This window comes from Podarcis tiliguerta (assembly GCF_965153285.1).
Source record: "Podarcis tiliguerta genome assembly, chromosome: 5".
Lineage (NCBI taxonomy): Eukaryota > Metazoa > Chordata > Lepidosauria > Squamata > Lacertidae > Podarcis > Podarcis tiliguerta.
Window position 1 is genome coordinate 8,885,935 of NC_139538.1, and position 15,731 is coordinate 8,901,665.

General features: G+C 45.6%; 1 protein-coding gene across 11 annotated transcripts in view; it reads left to right on the forward strand.

Moving 5' to 3' along the window:
* MCF2L2 (MCF.2 cell line derived transforming sequence-like 2) overlaps window positions 1-15,731 on the forward strand; it is a 206,138-nt gene that overhangs the window by 56,786 nt on the left and 133,621 nt on the right. For 9 of the 11 annotated variants that reach the window (XM_083441929.1, XM_083441938.1, XM_083441939.1 and 6 more), the window contains 7 exons: window positions 2,555-2,674; window positions 4,032-4,148; window positions 7,087-7,236; window positions 9,704-9,828; window positions 10,778-10,892; window positions 12,647-12,766; window positions 13,775-13,966. In XM_083441929.1, the coding sequence (XP_083298055.1) occupies window positions 2,555-2,674; window positions 4,032-4,148; window positions 7,087-7,236; window positions 9,704-9,828; window positions 10,778-10,892; window positions 12,647-12,766; window positions 13,775-13,966 (939 nt within the window). The remainder of the gene's footprint in view (window positions 1-2,554; window positions 2,675-4,031; window positions 4,149-7,086; window positions 7,237-9,703; window positions 9,829-10,777; window positions 10,893-12,646; window positions 12,767-13,774; window positions 13,967-15,731) is intronic. The other 2 variants (XM_083441932.1, XM_083441930.1) reach the window with 1 other exon arrangement.

The following is a 15,731-nucleotide window of genomic DNA, read 5'->3' on the forward strand; positions in this document are numbered from 1 at the left end:
CAAATGAGGGGCCACCACTGAAAAGGTCCATTCTTCTGTTTCCATCCTTCAGGCCTCCCATGGAGGGGGCGCACAAAGAAGGGCCTCAGATGATGGTCACAAGCTCTGGGTCAGTTCATATGAGGAGGAGCAGTCTTTGAGAGCTATAACACAATCTGGAAAGTGGCTGGGACCATCTAACCAGCCAGAATAGCAGTCTGGTGGCCATCTATACCTGGGGAAATGGTACGGCTACTCCATTCCATGGGGTTCCATCTGAGCTACAGAAAAGCAAGCAAAGTGGAAGCTGAACAGAGGAAACATGAGAGGGAGATGTCCTGTTAAAAACGAGGGAGCCAAATGTGTCTACTCTAAAGGAAATGCCCAGTGATACCTTCTGTCAATCACTGACAGAAGGGTGGGATAAGGGGTAGGGAGCCATGGTGGTCCCTCAGCACCTTATATCTTTGGTCTCACCATTGACAAATCTGCTTTGATAGTTTTTCTTGATGGTTTTCTGGATTTTATATTCTGATACAAGCTGTCCTCTTCTGGACATCTGATTTGGTACACATGCAGTGGATGGGCAGGCAAGAGCCCTCTTAAAATTCAGCTAAAAATGTGCATCCAGAACACCATATGGAAAGATGGTTTGATGCATAACGCTTATGGTTCTGTGTACTATTGATCAAACTGCTCTGATTTTTTTTTAATGAATAGCAGCATATAAATATATTTGTATACATACTTAAAGACAGGGCAAAAAAGTGAGATATGAATATTTAAATTAATTAGTACATGAAACAATGCTGTAATTAAGACATATATAAACCAATAATTAAATTGGGAGTGGGGAAGTTTAGTTTTTCCTATGGGGCCAGCGGTGGATGGAGCCAGAACAAAAATAGGAAGTACCATTGTTACTTCTAGTTTAGTATTGTCTACACACTAACTGGCAGTGGCTCTCCTAGGTTTCAGGCAGAGAGTCTTTCCTACAGGGGCATAGCATGCGGGGGAGGCTACCAGCACGGTGGCGCTTGGGGCATTTTCCAGGGGGAGGGGGGACTGCTCACGCCACCCTGCCAGCCCTGTGCTGCTTCACAAGGCTGGGATCAGCCTTGCAAAGTGGCTCAGGGATGGCATCACTACAGCAGCATCGGTGGCAAGAGCTGGGCTAACGTGGCAGGCTCCATTCAACTTCCATTTTCTGCCTCCCGGGTGACAGCAAACCATGCTACACCACTGCTTTCCTACTTGGAGAGTCACTGAGGATTGAACCTGGGACATTCTTCATAATAATAATAATAATAATAATTTATTTATACTCTGGGCGGCTTCCAACAAAATATTAAAAGTACAACAACAAAATATTTGAAGTACAATAGTACTTCAAACATTAAAAGCTTCCCTAAACAGGGCTGCCTTCAGATGTCTTCTAAAAGTCTGGTAGTTGTTTTTCTCTTTGACATCTAGTGGGAGGGTGTTCCACAGGGTGGGTGCCACTACCGAGAAGGCCCTGTGCCTGGTTCCCTGTAACTTGGCTTCTTACAGCAAGGGAACTGCCAGAATGCCCTCGGCACTGGACCTCAGTGTCCGGGCAGGATGATGGGGGTGGAGACGCTCCTTCAGATATACTGGACCAAGGCCGTTTAGGGCTTTCAAGGTCAGCACCAACACTTTGAATTGTGCTCTGAAACGTAGGTCTTTCAATGTAGGTCTTTCAAGACCGGTGTTATGTGGTCTCAGCGCCCCTCCCAGTCACCAGTCTAGCTGCCGCATTCTGGATTAGTTGTAGTTTCCGGGTCACCTTCAAAGGTAGCCCCACACATAGCGCATTGCAGTAGTCCAAGTGAGAGATATCTAGAGCATGCACCACTCTGGCGAGGCAGTCCACGGGCAGGTAGGGTCTCAGCCTGCAGATGCTCTTACCACTGAGCTTACAGCATTGCAAGACTGCATGGCTCTTTTCCTCCCTGTGCTACTCCATCTTTTTGCCTCTTGCACACACACAGCAGTACAGGAAGCAATTCCTCGAGGGGTGGTCTGGAGAGCGAGAGCTGGCCTGGGCGTTGATCATGCTGAGAACTGCATAACGCTAGGGCTCCTCCCAGAATTCAATGAATACCGTATTTTTTGCTCTATAAGACTCACTTTTTCCCTCCTAAAAAGTAAGGGGAAATCTTTGTGTGTCTTATGGAGTGAATGCAGGCTGCACAGCTATCACAGAAGCCAGAACAGCAAGAGGGATTGCTGATTTCACTGCGCAGCAATCCCTCTTGCTGTTCTGGCTTCCTAGATTCAGAACATTTTTTTTCTTGTTTTCCTCCTCCAAAAATTAGGTGCGTCTTGTGGTCTGGTGCGTCTTATAGAGCGAAAAATACGGTAAAATAATTTCATACGGGGTTGTGATTTTGCCTGGGTTTCCAAAAGGGATTCTATAAAGAGATTCCCCAGAGAGCTCACAGACCTTCCATAGCACAATGGCTTCAGATGGATCTTGTCCCCCATTCATGTCCTCCTCCTCTTCGGCAGTTTCTATCCTCTTCACCGCCTCACATTTCCATGCCTCTTCCAGGGCGCATTTCCAGGGAACCTGCAATTGGTCTTTGTCCTGCGGCCGTCCCGTTTCATCCAAAGGGCAATCGCTGACATTGGCATCAAACTGTATCGCGATGACTTTAAAATGAAGGTACCGGTAAGCACTTCTCTTCCTTGCTGTCTTCTGCATCTTCTCTTCCTTAACTGTCAGCAGGATCCCTTTCTCTCCTCCTCTTCCCCCTGGAAGTTGCAGCTTCGAGAGCAACATCATCCTGGGAACAGAGACAGGCTCCTGCGACGCTTATGCTTTGATCACGAAGGAAAGGGTTTGGTTGTTTGTTCCTCAGCTGCACTGAGGCTGCAAAGAACCCAGGTGCAGAATGAAGTGACAGAATGAGGCAGTATAATTCTGGATTGTAGGAGGTGCTGTAATCTCCTCTTTCATGTCTAGTTTTTCCTCCTATTTTTCAACCAAACCAACTCACAGGTTGTTGTGATGGCAAAGCGAAGTAGCTTCCATGGATGCCTCTCTGAGTAACTTAGAACAGGGGTGAGAAATGTGATAAACACAGAGTTTTCCTTCACTCCAGGTAAATTATGAAAAGAATGCAATTCATTTATTTCCGATTGTGGCGATCACACAGGGTCCTCAGACGTTTCACCCTCTATTGATCCCTGTGCCACCACTTTATTTCTCGCTGCCACCACCCAGGCCCTACCTGGTACAATACTGAGTCCAGTCAGGGTTAAATTGGAACATAAACTTCTGTTTATCTATTGTAGTTTAACAAGTGTGTGGTATCGGTCAATTACAATCATGGGGTGCCTATCCAGACCTATAACCTCCTCTACCTGCTCTCACTGACTAAACCACCTCTCAGATATTTACTTGTCTTCCTAGCCCCTAACTGTTCCTGACTCAGCTTATTTCGCTACACTAACTCAACCTACCCACAAACTCTATCCCAATTCACTCCCACTCCAACCAACCACCCAACTCCCAACGAACTCCTCTTCTCCCCTCCCAGAGCTGGTTTTATAGTCCCTCTGACTCCACCCCCCTGGGTTCCGATTGGGTAACTTGTTTAACTATTTCACCTCCAGCACTCTCATATGTTAACGTCACACCGATATGCTTGCTCAGGTTTGATTCTGGACCAAATATTTTAACGTTTGCCAGATTTGGCCATTGTTGCAAGGCATGGTCAGATAGCAAAAGAAGAAGTAGGAGTAAAGGTGGAGGAGGAAAAATGAAGAGGATGAGCAACATGAGATGGGGGATGTCAGGCGTGTGGTCAATAGAAAATCACCCAGGCAGCTGCTTAGCCTGTGTATATTCAGATGCATACACTGAGCTCCATCAGTTGAATTAAGGAGTTTCGCATGTGTATCAGAGCTTCAAAGATCTGCCCACGAAGTTTAATAACAATGCTAAATTGACAGAAAATAAAGGGATGCCACAAAATGGGGGTTAATGCACAGTGCTGCTAATGGTCTTTGTTTTGTTGTTGCAGATCATCATGTTAAATTCGGTTTCCGACCTACATGGTTACATCGACAAAAGTCAGCTTACCTGGGAGCTAGGGGGAACCTTGGAATATGGACACAGTCAGTGGATACATCATCGGACTGTAAGTTACACCTGTTTGGTTCCTCAGTCTCTGATGGCTAAAAATGTAAATATGCAAATAGTTTTGTAAATGGTAAGGACTTGTTCCGGGTCCCCACACTCCTCATTTTTATTAAAGAAAGTGGTAGGTAAGTGAGTTGTAGCAGGTTATGAAACAAATAGTAACAAACTTGGGTCATCTTTATTGGGCTGACAAAAGTCAGACAATTTGTCTAAAATAAAATAAAATCCAGTTTTTGCTTTCCTTCTCTAAGAAACATATGTCTCTTTAATTGGGGCCATAAGCCAACATTTTCAAAAAGTCATCTGCAGATGATTATTATGTTATTGTTAGAAATAACTTATACCAAAAATACAATTTCCATACACACTTTAAATTTGTTTGGAAGATATTTAAAACTGCTCGATAACTCTTAAATGTCACATTTCATCAAAAATATCCTACAACTGGAAATGATTTTAGCTCTTTAAATGCAACTTTATTAAATTTAGGCAAGATATACATACATACATACATACATATTTGTATTTCACCTTACCATAGTTAAAACTATGCTCAAGGTGGCTTACAACGTGAAAAAATTACGTAACTACAAACATAACAAAAATTGTCATAAACAATCAATAAAACACATCAGAAAGTGCACAATCAAGTCAACGATTTCCACATTAAATCATAATAAGAACTAAAAACAAAGATACAAAAAACAGCAACAAGCCCTCTAAACAATACCCCAGTTCAAGGGTCTGTTCAGCAGCCTCAGGTTTTGTACGTATTCAGTTGAATTTAGCAAGGTGATTCCTTTATTTATTTGTCACCTGACACTAGTAGGGTATCAAGGCAATATGCCTTAATCTAGGGCAACCTTCCCATTGCATCAAGAGAAAAGGAGATGTCAAGATGCATATATCTTTGATAGAATATTTTGTTCTGTCCTTTGTCATGGCAGCTGAATTTGATCAAAGATCCGTGACCTCTAAAAATAACATCTGAGCACTTTATTTAAGTAATCATGTTTATTTTCATATTCTTCTGAAAGTACCTTTTTAATTCTGTCTTTACACTGATCAATCTTGCAGTGTGCACAAAATAAATTTCAGGTCTAAATTAGGCATGATAGGAGCAGTTCCCTTGGTTTGCTATCTGCTGCATTCACCTTTAAAGCAGGGGATACTGGGGTCTAATTTAAACACGAAAAGGGTGCATCGATGCAGGGGACGGAACCTCTCCTACCTTCCTTTCCTGTGCTCTGCCGCTTCAGGCAGTTTTCTCCAACACTGTCTCACTTCTGGCACAGGAGTCAGTTCATTTAAGGAATCTCTAAGATGGTCAGATAGGACGCGGGTGGCGCTGTGGGTAAAACCTCAGGGCCTAGGACTTGTCGATCGTATGGTCGGCGGTTCGAATCCCCGCGGCGGGGTGCGCTCCCGTTGCTCGGTCCCAGCGCCTGCCAACCTAGCAGTTCGAAAGCACTTTCGGGTGCAAGTAGATAAATAGGGACCGCTTACTAGCGGGAAGGTAAACGGCGTTTCCGTGTGCGGCTCTGGCTCGCCAGAGCAGTTTCGTCACGCTGGCCACGTGACCCGGAAATGTCTGCGGACAGCGCTGGCTCCCAGCCTCTAGAGTGAGATGAGCGCACAACCCTAGAGTCTGTCAAGACTGGCCTGTACGGGCAGGGGTACCTTTACCTTTTACCTTTAAGATGGTCAGATAGGATCTTGTACGCCTCCTTCTGGCAACTCCTGCAGCCAAGCTGGTGCCAAATGTATTGCTTTCCTTTCCTTTGGGCCACATCAGAGAGACAGGGTGGGGTATTGCTGTCTGGGCAACCAAAGACACACTGCCCAGGCTTGTGCCCCAGGGAAGTCATTTTGGTGCTGCTAATGCAGCAAAAACAATGTGGGACGCAGCAGTTACGAGTTACTGGTCTCTGCAGCCACAGCAGGCGCTGTGATTCTGCAGCAATTTGACTTCAATTCCAGAGGCATTCTCTGGAGAAAGATGGATACCAACTTTCAAGGAATTTGAAGTGACAGAGCGCAGGGAGGCAAGGGGAGATTTGGCTCCCCGCACCTACACATCCCTTTTGATGTTAAGATTCGACCCTCCTGCCCCTCACTTTGTACGCAAACAGGACAAGCGTATAAGCAACAATCCCAGCCATCTATTGTTGTGCCTGCTTGGTCTTTTAGCTGGAGGTTTGAAGAGATCAGAAAGGAGTAAATAAGCAGCATTCTGCAAGGGTGACGGAACTTTTCAGCCTGAGGGTTGCATCCCTTCTGGGGACCACAGGCAAGTGGTCGATTTGGCAGAGGCCAAAGCAGGTTAGAGTAGGGGATGTGATAATTCCCTTTGTGCAGTATTCTGTATTCCAGGCTTGGGCTTGGTACTCAGGTCTGTGCATTTTCAAAAGTCTTTCCACCTGCAAAATTCGCGGCCTAGGACCCTCGTACCTACGGGACCACCTCTCCCGGTATGCCCCACGGAGAGCCTCAAGGTCCATAAATAGCAACACCCTAGTGGTCCCAGGCCCTAAGGAAGTTAGATTAGCTTCAACCAGAGCCAGGGCCTTTTCAACACTGGCTCCAGCCTGGTGGAACGCTATCTCTCATGAGACCAGGGCCCTGCAGGATCTGATTTCTTTCCGCAGGGCCTGTAAGACAGAGTTGTTCCGCCTGGCCTTTGGCTTGGAGACAATTTGATTCCCTCCCCCTCTTTCTTTTTTCTTTTTCCTTTCTCCTCCTGTGATGAGGCTGCATTTTAACATTTTAATGTTTCAGTATTTTAATTGTTGTATTTTAATCTTGTTTTTAAGTTGTATTCATTCAACTTGTTTTTATTATTGCTTGTTAGCCGCCCTGAGCCCGGCCTTGGCTGGGGAGGGCGGGGTATAAATAAAAATAATTATTAATTATTATTATTATTAAAATCCTTCCAGGCCATTGAGAATTTCGCCATGACTGTGAAAACAATAGCGCAGATGTTGCAGACTTTTGGAACGGACTTGGCGGAGACGGAACTTCCCAACGATGTGCAGTGTACGGAGGAGCTCCTGTCTTCGCACACAGACCAGCACAACAAGCTGAAGGTGAGCATGTGCAGAGTTCCAATGCCGGGAGAAAGGGGGCGTTCAGCGCATAAGGCCTGCCATTTCTGCACACCCCTCCAGTTCATCCTTAGATTTCTGGGATGGAGGTCAGGTCCAAAGGCTGGAGATAGAGATGGGTGAATCAGCTGCATCACTTTTGTGTGTGCTCATTCCTAAGTCCGTTCTGTCTCATCACCACATTAATCTGCAAATTTAAAAACACACACATGGAAGTTCATATTTAAATAAAGCATTTTCTCACAAAATAAAATTCCTCTCAAAACAGCACATTTCCAGTTACAGGTAGATAGCCGTGTTGGTCTGATGTAGTCGAAACAAAATAAAGAAATAAAAAAATTCATTCCTTAGAGACCAACTAAGTTTGTTCTTGGTATGAGCTTTCGTGTGCATGCACACTTCTTCAGATACACTGAAACAGAAGTCACCAGACCTTTATATATAGTGAGAGGGTGGGGAGGGGTATTACTCAGAAGGGTGGTGGGATTGGGTGATTGGCTGATAGGTGTGGTAAGCCTGTTGACGACTGTTAACAATCGGTCTTACAGGAAAAAGCACATTTCCAAATATTCAAGTCTTTCTTGATTGAATTTCTATCCCGTGCTTCCTCCCCAAGAAGTCGAGGGGGCCAAACTGATGCACAATTTAAAAACAAAAACAAGCAAAAAAATCAGTATAAAAGAAGTAAAACATTCTAAAAGCAATTACAATTAAAACACTCCTCCCAGATTGAACCGGGGACCTTTTGTATGTGGTATGTAATTCAGCATTCAGTTCTCCAGTAATCTTTTGCTTTCTTGGGTGGCCTCGCAGAAGCTTCTTAAAGTGTTTCCGGATAATTATTGCACCCACTCACTGCTGCTCTTTTTAGCATTGTTAAAAATAATGCAATTAGTCAGTGCCAACACTTCGATCTAAAAACAACTTTTTCCCTTGCACTATCCTGTAAAGCACGGAAGGGAGAATGGATGTATAGTCCTTGCATGATGCTACACCATTGTTTGCCAACCTGGTGCCCTACAACTACAACTCCCATCACCCGGCACCACATAAAGTCCTGCTGGCAGGACAGGGCAAGAGTTGGATTGTGGCCAAAATGCATATTATTCTTTGACTTAAATGCTCTTGCAAGTTTACTCAAAACACTTACACCAGTGTGAGATGGTAGATTTGCCTGCCTCAGGCATCTCACATGGGCCCCTTGATCATATAGTCAGCTTATGGCTATTAATATAGTGTTACAGTCAGTGATGTTTTCTTTTAAGTTGGAAATAATTAGGCTGTCAGACTCAGTGGCGTAGCGTGGGGGGTGCAGGGGGGGCCGGCTGCACCGGGCGCAACATCTGGGGGGCGCGCGCTCGCACTCGCAGCTCTCTGCCCCTACCTGGCTCACTCACTCTCTCTCACTGCAATGCTGGCTGTGCGAATCCGATCCGAGCCGCCAGGTCGCCGCCCACTGTGGAGGGGAGGGTGCCAGGCGTGCGGTGCAGTGCGGAGAGAGAGCGAGGGACTATCTGGGGGAGAGACAGTGCAGGGGGGAGGGGGCGCAAATTACTTGCCTTGCCCCGGGTGCTGACAACCCACGCTACGCCACTGGTCAGACTCAGAACGAAGTATTAATGCCAGTGCCACCATTAGTGGCTGGTCTATGGCCCAGCCCAGGGGACCCAACTGATGCCAGAGAAAAGGTAACAGCGGTGGGAACAAGCTGTGATGCACCAGGAAGCGATCCCCCCTTGGCTGCAGCCACCTACTGCCATTCTGATTCAAATCCCTTTCCCCAAAGTGAGGAGGGTTGCAGTGAGCCAAGCCAGTCAAATGCTACCTTTGGGGAGATGGGGCCAATGAGGGCACTTTCCAGGTCAGGGAGAGCCAATAGCTGGTTTGGGTAGGTGGGTGGATCTTAGTAAGTATCTCCTAAGGAACATTTTTGAGGGACACGGGTGGCGCTGTGGGTTAAACCACAGAGCCTAGGACTTGCCGATTGGAAGGTTGGCGGTTTGAATCCCCGCGACGGGGTGAGCTCCTGTTGCTCGGTCCGTGCTCCTGCCAACCTAGCAGTTCGAAAGCACGTCAAAGTGCAAGTAGATAAATAGGTACCGCTCCGGCGGGACGGTAAACACCGTTTCCGTGCACTGCTCTGGTTCACCAGAAGCGGCTTAGTCATGCTGGCCACATGACCCGGAAGCTGTACGCTGGCTCCCTCGGCCAATAAAGTGAGATGAGCGCTGCAACCCCAGAGTCGGTCACGACTAGACCTTATGGTCAGGGGTCCCTTTACTTTTACCTTTAAGCAACATTTTGACCTGTGTTCTCAGTGACTTATTAGAAGGAGCAGCAGTGTACAGATCTGGTAGGCCTTAGGTCTAGCCCTAGCAGCTCCTGGTGATATTATGGGATATTCTGATGAAATGAGGACATTTCTTTTCTCCCCCGCCTCTCTCAACAGGATGAGCTGAAACTTGCGGTGAAACAAGGGGCCACGCTGTTGACTTGCATCAGAGAACCCGTCACTCGAAGTGCCACCAGCAAACTGAGCCCAGATGAGCTTGAAAACGTGGCAACCGTGGAAAGGTCGGAGAAGAGCTCAGCTTCTAGCCAGCTTTCTGATTAACCAATTGATTGATCATTATATTTGCATGCCGCCTTCCAAAGATGAAACCGTGCTCAAGGCGGCTTGCAACCATACAGAAAATTACAAATGTAACAGAAGTAGTCATAAACAGTAAAAGCATCAAAACGTACACAGCCAAACTGAACCCTTTCCACATAAATCATAAGATGATAAAATAAAGGTACAAACAATTAATATCAATAACAGCAACAACCCCCTCCTAAACAACCCCCCAGCTCAAGAGTCCGTTCAGCAGCCTCAGCTTTTGTAGCTGGAGTCAGTCCGGGCTCTGGCTTCCTAGGCCAGGTGAAAAAGGCCTGCAAAGCAGGGAGCAAGCCTTCAAGGACTCACAGCCAAGATGGTCTCTGGCATCTTCATTAACCTCAGCTTTCATAGCTGGAGTCAGTCAGGGCTAATCAGTCAGGGCTTCACCTGAAAGGCAGAGAGCAGGTCTTCCAGAATTTCACAGCCAAGATGGTCTCCTTGAGACAGAGTGAATTTGTCTTCAGTTTCAGTTTGCACTGTCGACAAGTCTGCATGTGTTGTTTCTTAGAGAACATAAGAAGAGCCTGCCAGTGTCCTACCTATAGCATCCTGTCCTCACAGGGGCCAACCAGATGCCCGTGGGAAACCAGCAAGAGAAAGGCATGCAGTTGGTAGTTGGCCCTCTAGTTCTGTCATGTCCACACTGCCTGACAGTGTCTCTCCACGGTTTCAGACAAGGGTCTCTCCTATCTAAACTTGCATATTGCTGAAGATTGAACCTGGAAACTTCTGCATGCAAGGCAGATGTCCAACCTCTGAGCTACTGCTGCTCCCTCATCTGGTTCTGCTTGATCTCATTGCTCTGAATTCGAGGGAAGCATTTGCCTACCCAAATCAAATGCCGTTCTCTAATTGCCTCAACAGGTTGCTAGCTCAGCTGGACGAAACAGAGAGAGCCTTTGATCAGTTCTGGTCCAAACACCACCTAAAACTTGAACAGTGCTTGCAGCTCCGACACTTTGAGCAGGATTTCAGAGAGGTATTTTTGATTTATCCCGCACAATTTTTAGAATGGCTCTCCCTCGCCCCTTTACCCCCTCCTAGTGAAATATATGTTGAGGGTGATAAGCATTAATTAATACCACAATAAGGTATAAAAATGCAGCCTCCTTACAAGTGCTATACAGTGGTGCCTCGCAAGATGAAATTAATTCGTTCTGCGAGTTTTTTCGTCTTGTGAATTTTTTCGTCTTGCGAAGCACCACCGTGCATTGACGGTTTCCCATAGGAATGCATTGGCGGTTTTTAAAAAAAGGCGCAAGACATTTTCGTCTTGCGAAGCAAGCCCATAGGGAAATTCGTCTTGTGAAGCAACTCAAAAAACGAAAAACTCTTTCGTCTTGCGAGTTTTTTGTCTTGCGAGGCATTCGTCTTGCAAGGTACCACTGTACATAATGTTCATAACTGAGTTTGGATAGCTCTTTGGAAAGGAAGGTATATTCAGAGTCCCTTGAGCTGAAAGAAATTTTTCCTAAACATTTGCTGTTGGCCCAAGCAGTGGGTTCACCAGTCAGGTTTAGCATACTGTTGTGTGGCGAGTCTTGGTTCCAGTTAATATGTGCCTTGTATGAAATTCACAGACAAAGACAGATGGAATCATGGGATTATAGAGCTGGAAGGGACCACAAGTGTCATCTAGTCCAACCCCCTGCAATGCAGGAATCTTTTGCCCAACACGGGGCTCGAACCCATGACCCCATGGGACATATGTCAAACAATTCACATTACATTGTGGAGGCATAATGAATAGGCTGTGACCCAGATTGTTTATCTCTGCCGCAGTCAGCTGTCTCAGCAGCAAGCCTGGATTTACTCTGCGTTTGGAGAAATTTGTAAACTGCTTTGAGGTTTTCTAAAATCAAGTGGTATATAAATTTTGTGAAATAAATAAAAATAAATGTAGAGCTCTGTTTTCTCAAATACCTGCCTAGCTGTTAATATTTTGATGTTATGTTTAATGGTGCTGTTTTAGCATACCCAGATGCTATTTTAATAATTTGGAATTCTGTTTTATCACAATTGTGTTCTTTCATTTTTATTTGCTAACTGAGCCCATAACATGGTTCTTTGCGAGACCATATGGTTATTGTACAGGAAAGCCACCTTCCAAGGGTATATACTTTATTTTATTTTATTTTTAGTTATTAAATTTATATACCACCTTTCATCTGAGGATCACAGCGTGATTTACAGTATAAAAACACGAAAATACATAACATAATAACAAACAAAATAGTAATATCCCCCTCCAGTTTAAAAGGTCTTAGATTGTTTAATCAGCCAAAGGCCTGTTTATAAAGGAATGTTTTTGCCTGGCACCTATCGATATGTAATGAAGGCGCCAGGTGAGCCTCCCTGGGGAAAGCATTCCACAAATGGGGAGCCACCACAGAAAAGGCCCCACAGTTGCCACTCCCCAGACCTCATAAAGAAGGGTCTCAGATGATGATTGCACATACCATATGATGATCCTATATACATCCATCCTAAAATGTGGGGTAGAAACGTTTTGTATTGCTTTAAAATGTTTATTTTATACATTACATAGATAGATTTGTGAGATTTGCGGTATGGAAATTGAAGGAACAGGCAAATACATAGTAAACGATTAGCGGAAGAAGTGTCCTATTCCTATGGCCATTTCTAAATGGCCTCGATTATGACCAGGTAACAGCCAGGAAGCTTGTTAATTTGTTCCATCTGTGTTGTTTTTTTGCAAATATTCTTCTCTAGGTCAAACTGGCCCTGGACAACCTGATGGAAGTGCAGGCAGGTCTCACAGATATTGGAGACAGTGTCTCCCGCGTGGAGAACATTCTGAAGGAGCGGAAGCAATTAGAAGAGAGAGGACAGGTTTGCCTCCTTTAATTTTGTTTTATAGACCTTATAAAAGCAAAGCAAGCTACAGACCTTATAAGAGCGTTATCACGGATATCAGAAACTGTTTACTTTAGCGTTGTAAAAGTACGGGGCACATTGCAGAGTTTCTCAAGCGAAAAAGAAAAAAAAGGATAGGCCCCTGGCACAAAGCACTTACAGTCAGAAACTACAGAGGGGAGGTGTGAGAGAAAGAGAGAGGGCAGCAAAGGCTGGTGGCGAGGAAATGCAGCTATAATACTTAGTTGCAGGACCAGCATCAAGAGCTGGAAAAGTTGGGCACTTGCAAAGAGCCCATACGCCAGCAGGGGGAGCACAGACAAAGAGGCCTTCTTCATCATTCATGGAGGAGAGGACTGTTGATGGCTGCTACCCATGATGGCTTGGCTCTGCCTCCACAGCTGGAGGCAGCAATGCTTCTCTGAATACCAGCTGCTGGAAGCCACAGGAAGCGACGAGAGTGCTCTTGTGCATGGGTCCTGCTTGAGGGTTTCCCGCAAGCATCTAGTTGGCCACACTGAGAACAGGACGCAAGCCTAGATGTGCCCCTGGCCCTTCTTCTGTTGTTATCATTGAGAGTTGCTCGCCTGGAGGCAGGTGGAGGATGGATAGTGGCTAACAGATTGAGGCTGAATCCTGACAAGACAGCAGTACTGTCTTTGGGGGACAGGAGGTAAGCAGGTGTGGAGGACACCCTGGTCCTCAGTAGGGTAGCTGTGCCCCTGAAGGACCAGGTGCGCAGCCTAGGAGTCATTTTGGACTCACAGCTGTCCATGGAGGCGCAGGTTAATTCTGTGTCCAGGGCAGCTGTCTACCAGCTCCATCTGGTACGCAGGATGAGACCCTCCCTGCCTGCAGACTGTCTCGCCAGAGTGGTTATCTCCCACTTGGACTACTGCCTTTGTGTCTGCTTCACCTGAACCTTATTTCATAATATCTTAAACCTTTAAAAATGCTTTTCATGTTACGTTTTTCTTTTCACAGGAGCCATTGGAAAAAGCCCAGTCCTTAGCGCTCCATGGAGACCAGCTGATCCAAAACAACCATTATGCAATTGACTCCATTAGACCAAAGTGTGTTGAACTCAGGCGCATCTGCGATGATTTTGCCAACGAGACCAAGAAAAAATACGATATTTTAGGGAAGTCGCTGGAATTGCACAAACAATTAGATAAGGTAAGAAGTGTGAAACTAGCAGACACAAGGGCAGGGAATGTTGGTTTTTCATAGTATTTAACTGAAGATGAACAGATTAACCTGACGGCAGCATGAAACAGGCAAGTGATGCACACCAAAGAGGCAGCCACACAAACAGGAAACACAAACCCACAGTGGGAAACCAGCGTCTTTCACGACTTTCCTGGGAGAGAACCATTTTTTTGTGAAATCAGTGGCTTCCTGTTGAAGGCTTCTCTGTACTTTAGCATTCTGGCTGGGAGTTTTTGAAATATGAAGTGCAGGCGTCATATTATGCAGGTGTACTTTGAGTGGAGGAAAGGACTGGTGCCTGTGGTGTGTGACATCATACTGGGTTCATAGGGAAAGGGTTAACTAATTGTAAAATGATTAACCAATGGGAACCCAGGGGGCAGAGTTAATTGTGTATAAGGTTTAAGCACAGAGGGGGTTTTATTTGGGGGGGGGAGACAGTCTGGAGTTAGAAGAGACAGATAAGATAAGTCTGTGGGTTGGGTTAGTCTGGTGTGAGAGAATGAGAGAATTTGTTAAGAGGAATCAGTCAAACAGTTGAGATAATCAGTCAGAAGGTATTAGGAAGGTATAGGCCGGTAAAGAAAAGGTACTGATAGGAATATTATCGGAGAAACCATAAACTTGTTAATGTTTATAAAATAAACTTGGGGGTTTTTTGGTTCACTTTTAACAACTGCCTGGACTCAGTGTTTTACCAGAGAGTAACTGGTTGGGGGCAGCGGGGAAGTGAGCACAGTGGTGGCACAGGGATCAATAGACCGTTAAACGTCCGGGGACCCTGTGTGATCGCCACAGTGCCCATCGCCTATCACACCCATTGCACTTCTCAATGAAGCCTCAGGCCCACCAAGCATTTTGCTTCCATGCCTACCCACCGCCATTATTATGGGATACTTCTTCTCAGTTCTCTTTTTCTAGAAAAAGAGGTGGCGGAACTCACTGTGAACGCCTCCCTTGTTCTCTTATAATGTGAATGGCACCCATCTGAGTGGTGCCAGAACTGAGTTCTGGTGAGTTCCAGCTGAAAAAAAAAAGCCCTGCATGTACTCTTGATTTAAATTTTTTATACCAAGAATCACTGGTTGTGTACACACCGTACATTTAAAGCACACCCTTCCCCCCAAAAAAGAATCCAGGGAATTGTAATTTGTTAAGGGTGCTGAGAACTGTAGCTTTGTGATGAGTAAACTACAGTTCCCATGAGTCTTTGGGGAGCAGTGCTTTAAATGTATGGTGTGTATGCAGCCATTGTGTAGAACCAGTGAGTTGGCCCAACACATAGGTCCTTCTTAAGGGAATGTTACGGTAAAATCTGGGTGCGAGGCTGCTCTGCCACCCAGCTCGTCGGACTAAGTCCGCGGGTCCCTGCGGAGGAAAATGAGTTCAGCCGGAGACAGGAGCAAACTGCAGAAGATCCATGTTTATTGCGCAACAGGTTCAAGGCGAGATTGAACAGCGAGAAAGGGGTGACATGAACTTTTGAAACTTCCCTCCATGTCCCAGAATACAGTGCAAAATCCATCCCAGTTACATCATGAATACATTAAGAAGAGGTTGGGTTACACAGATTACATCATGAATATATTAAGAAGAGGTTGGGTTACACAGGATTAACATATGGAGGAGGGAGGGGGGAATATGCAGAGCTGGAGATATGCGCAGATAAGCACATCCTGAGTACCGGTGATGAGAAGACAATGGTCCATGTATGCATAGTCTGCCACCTGGC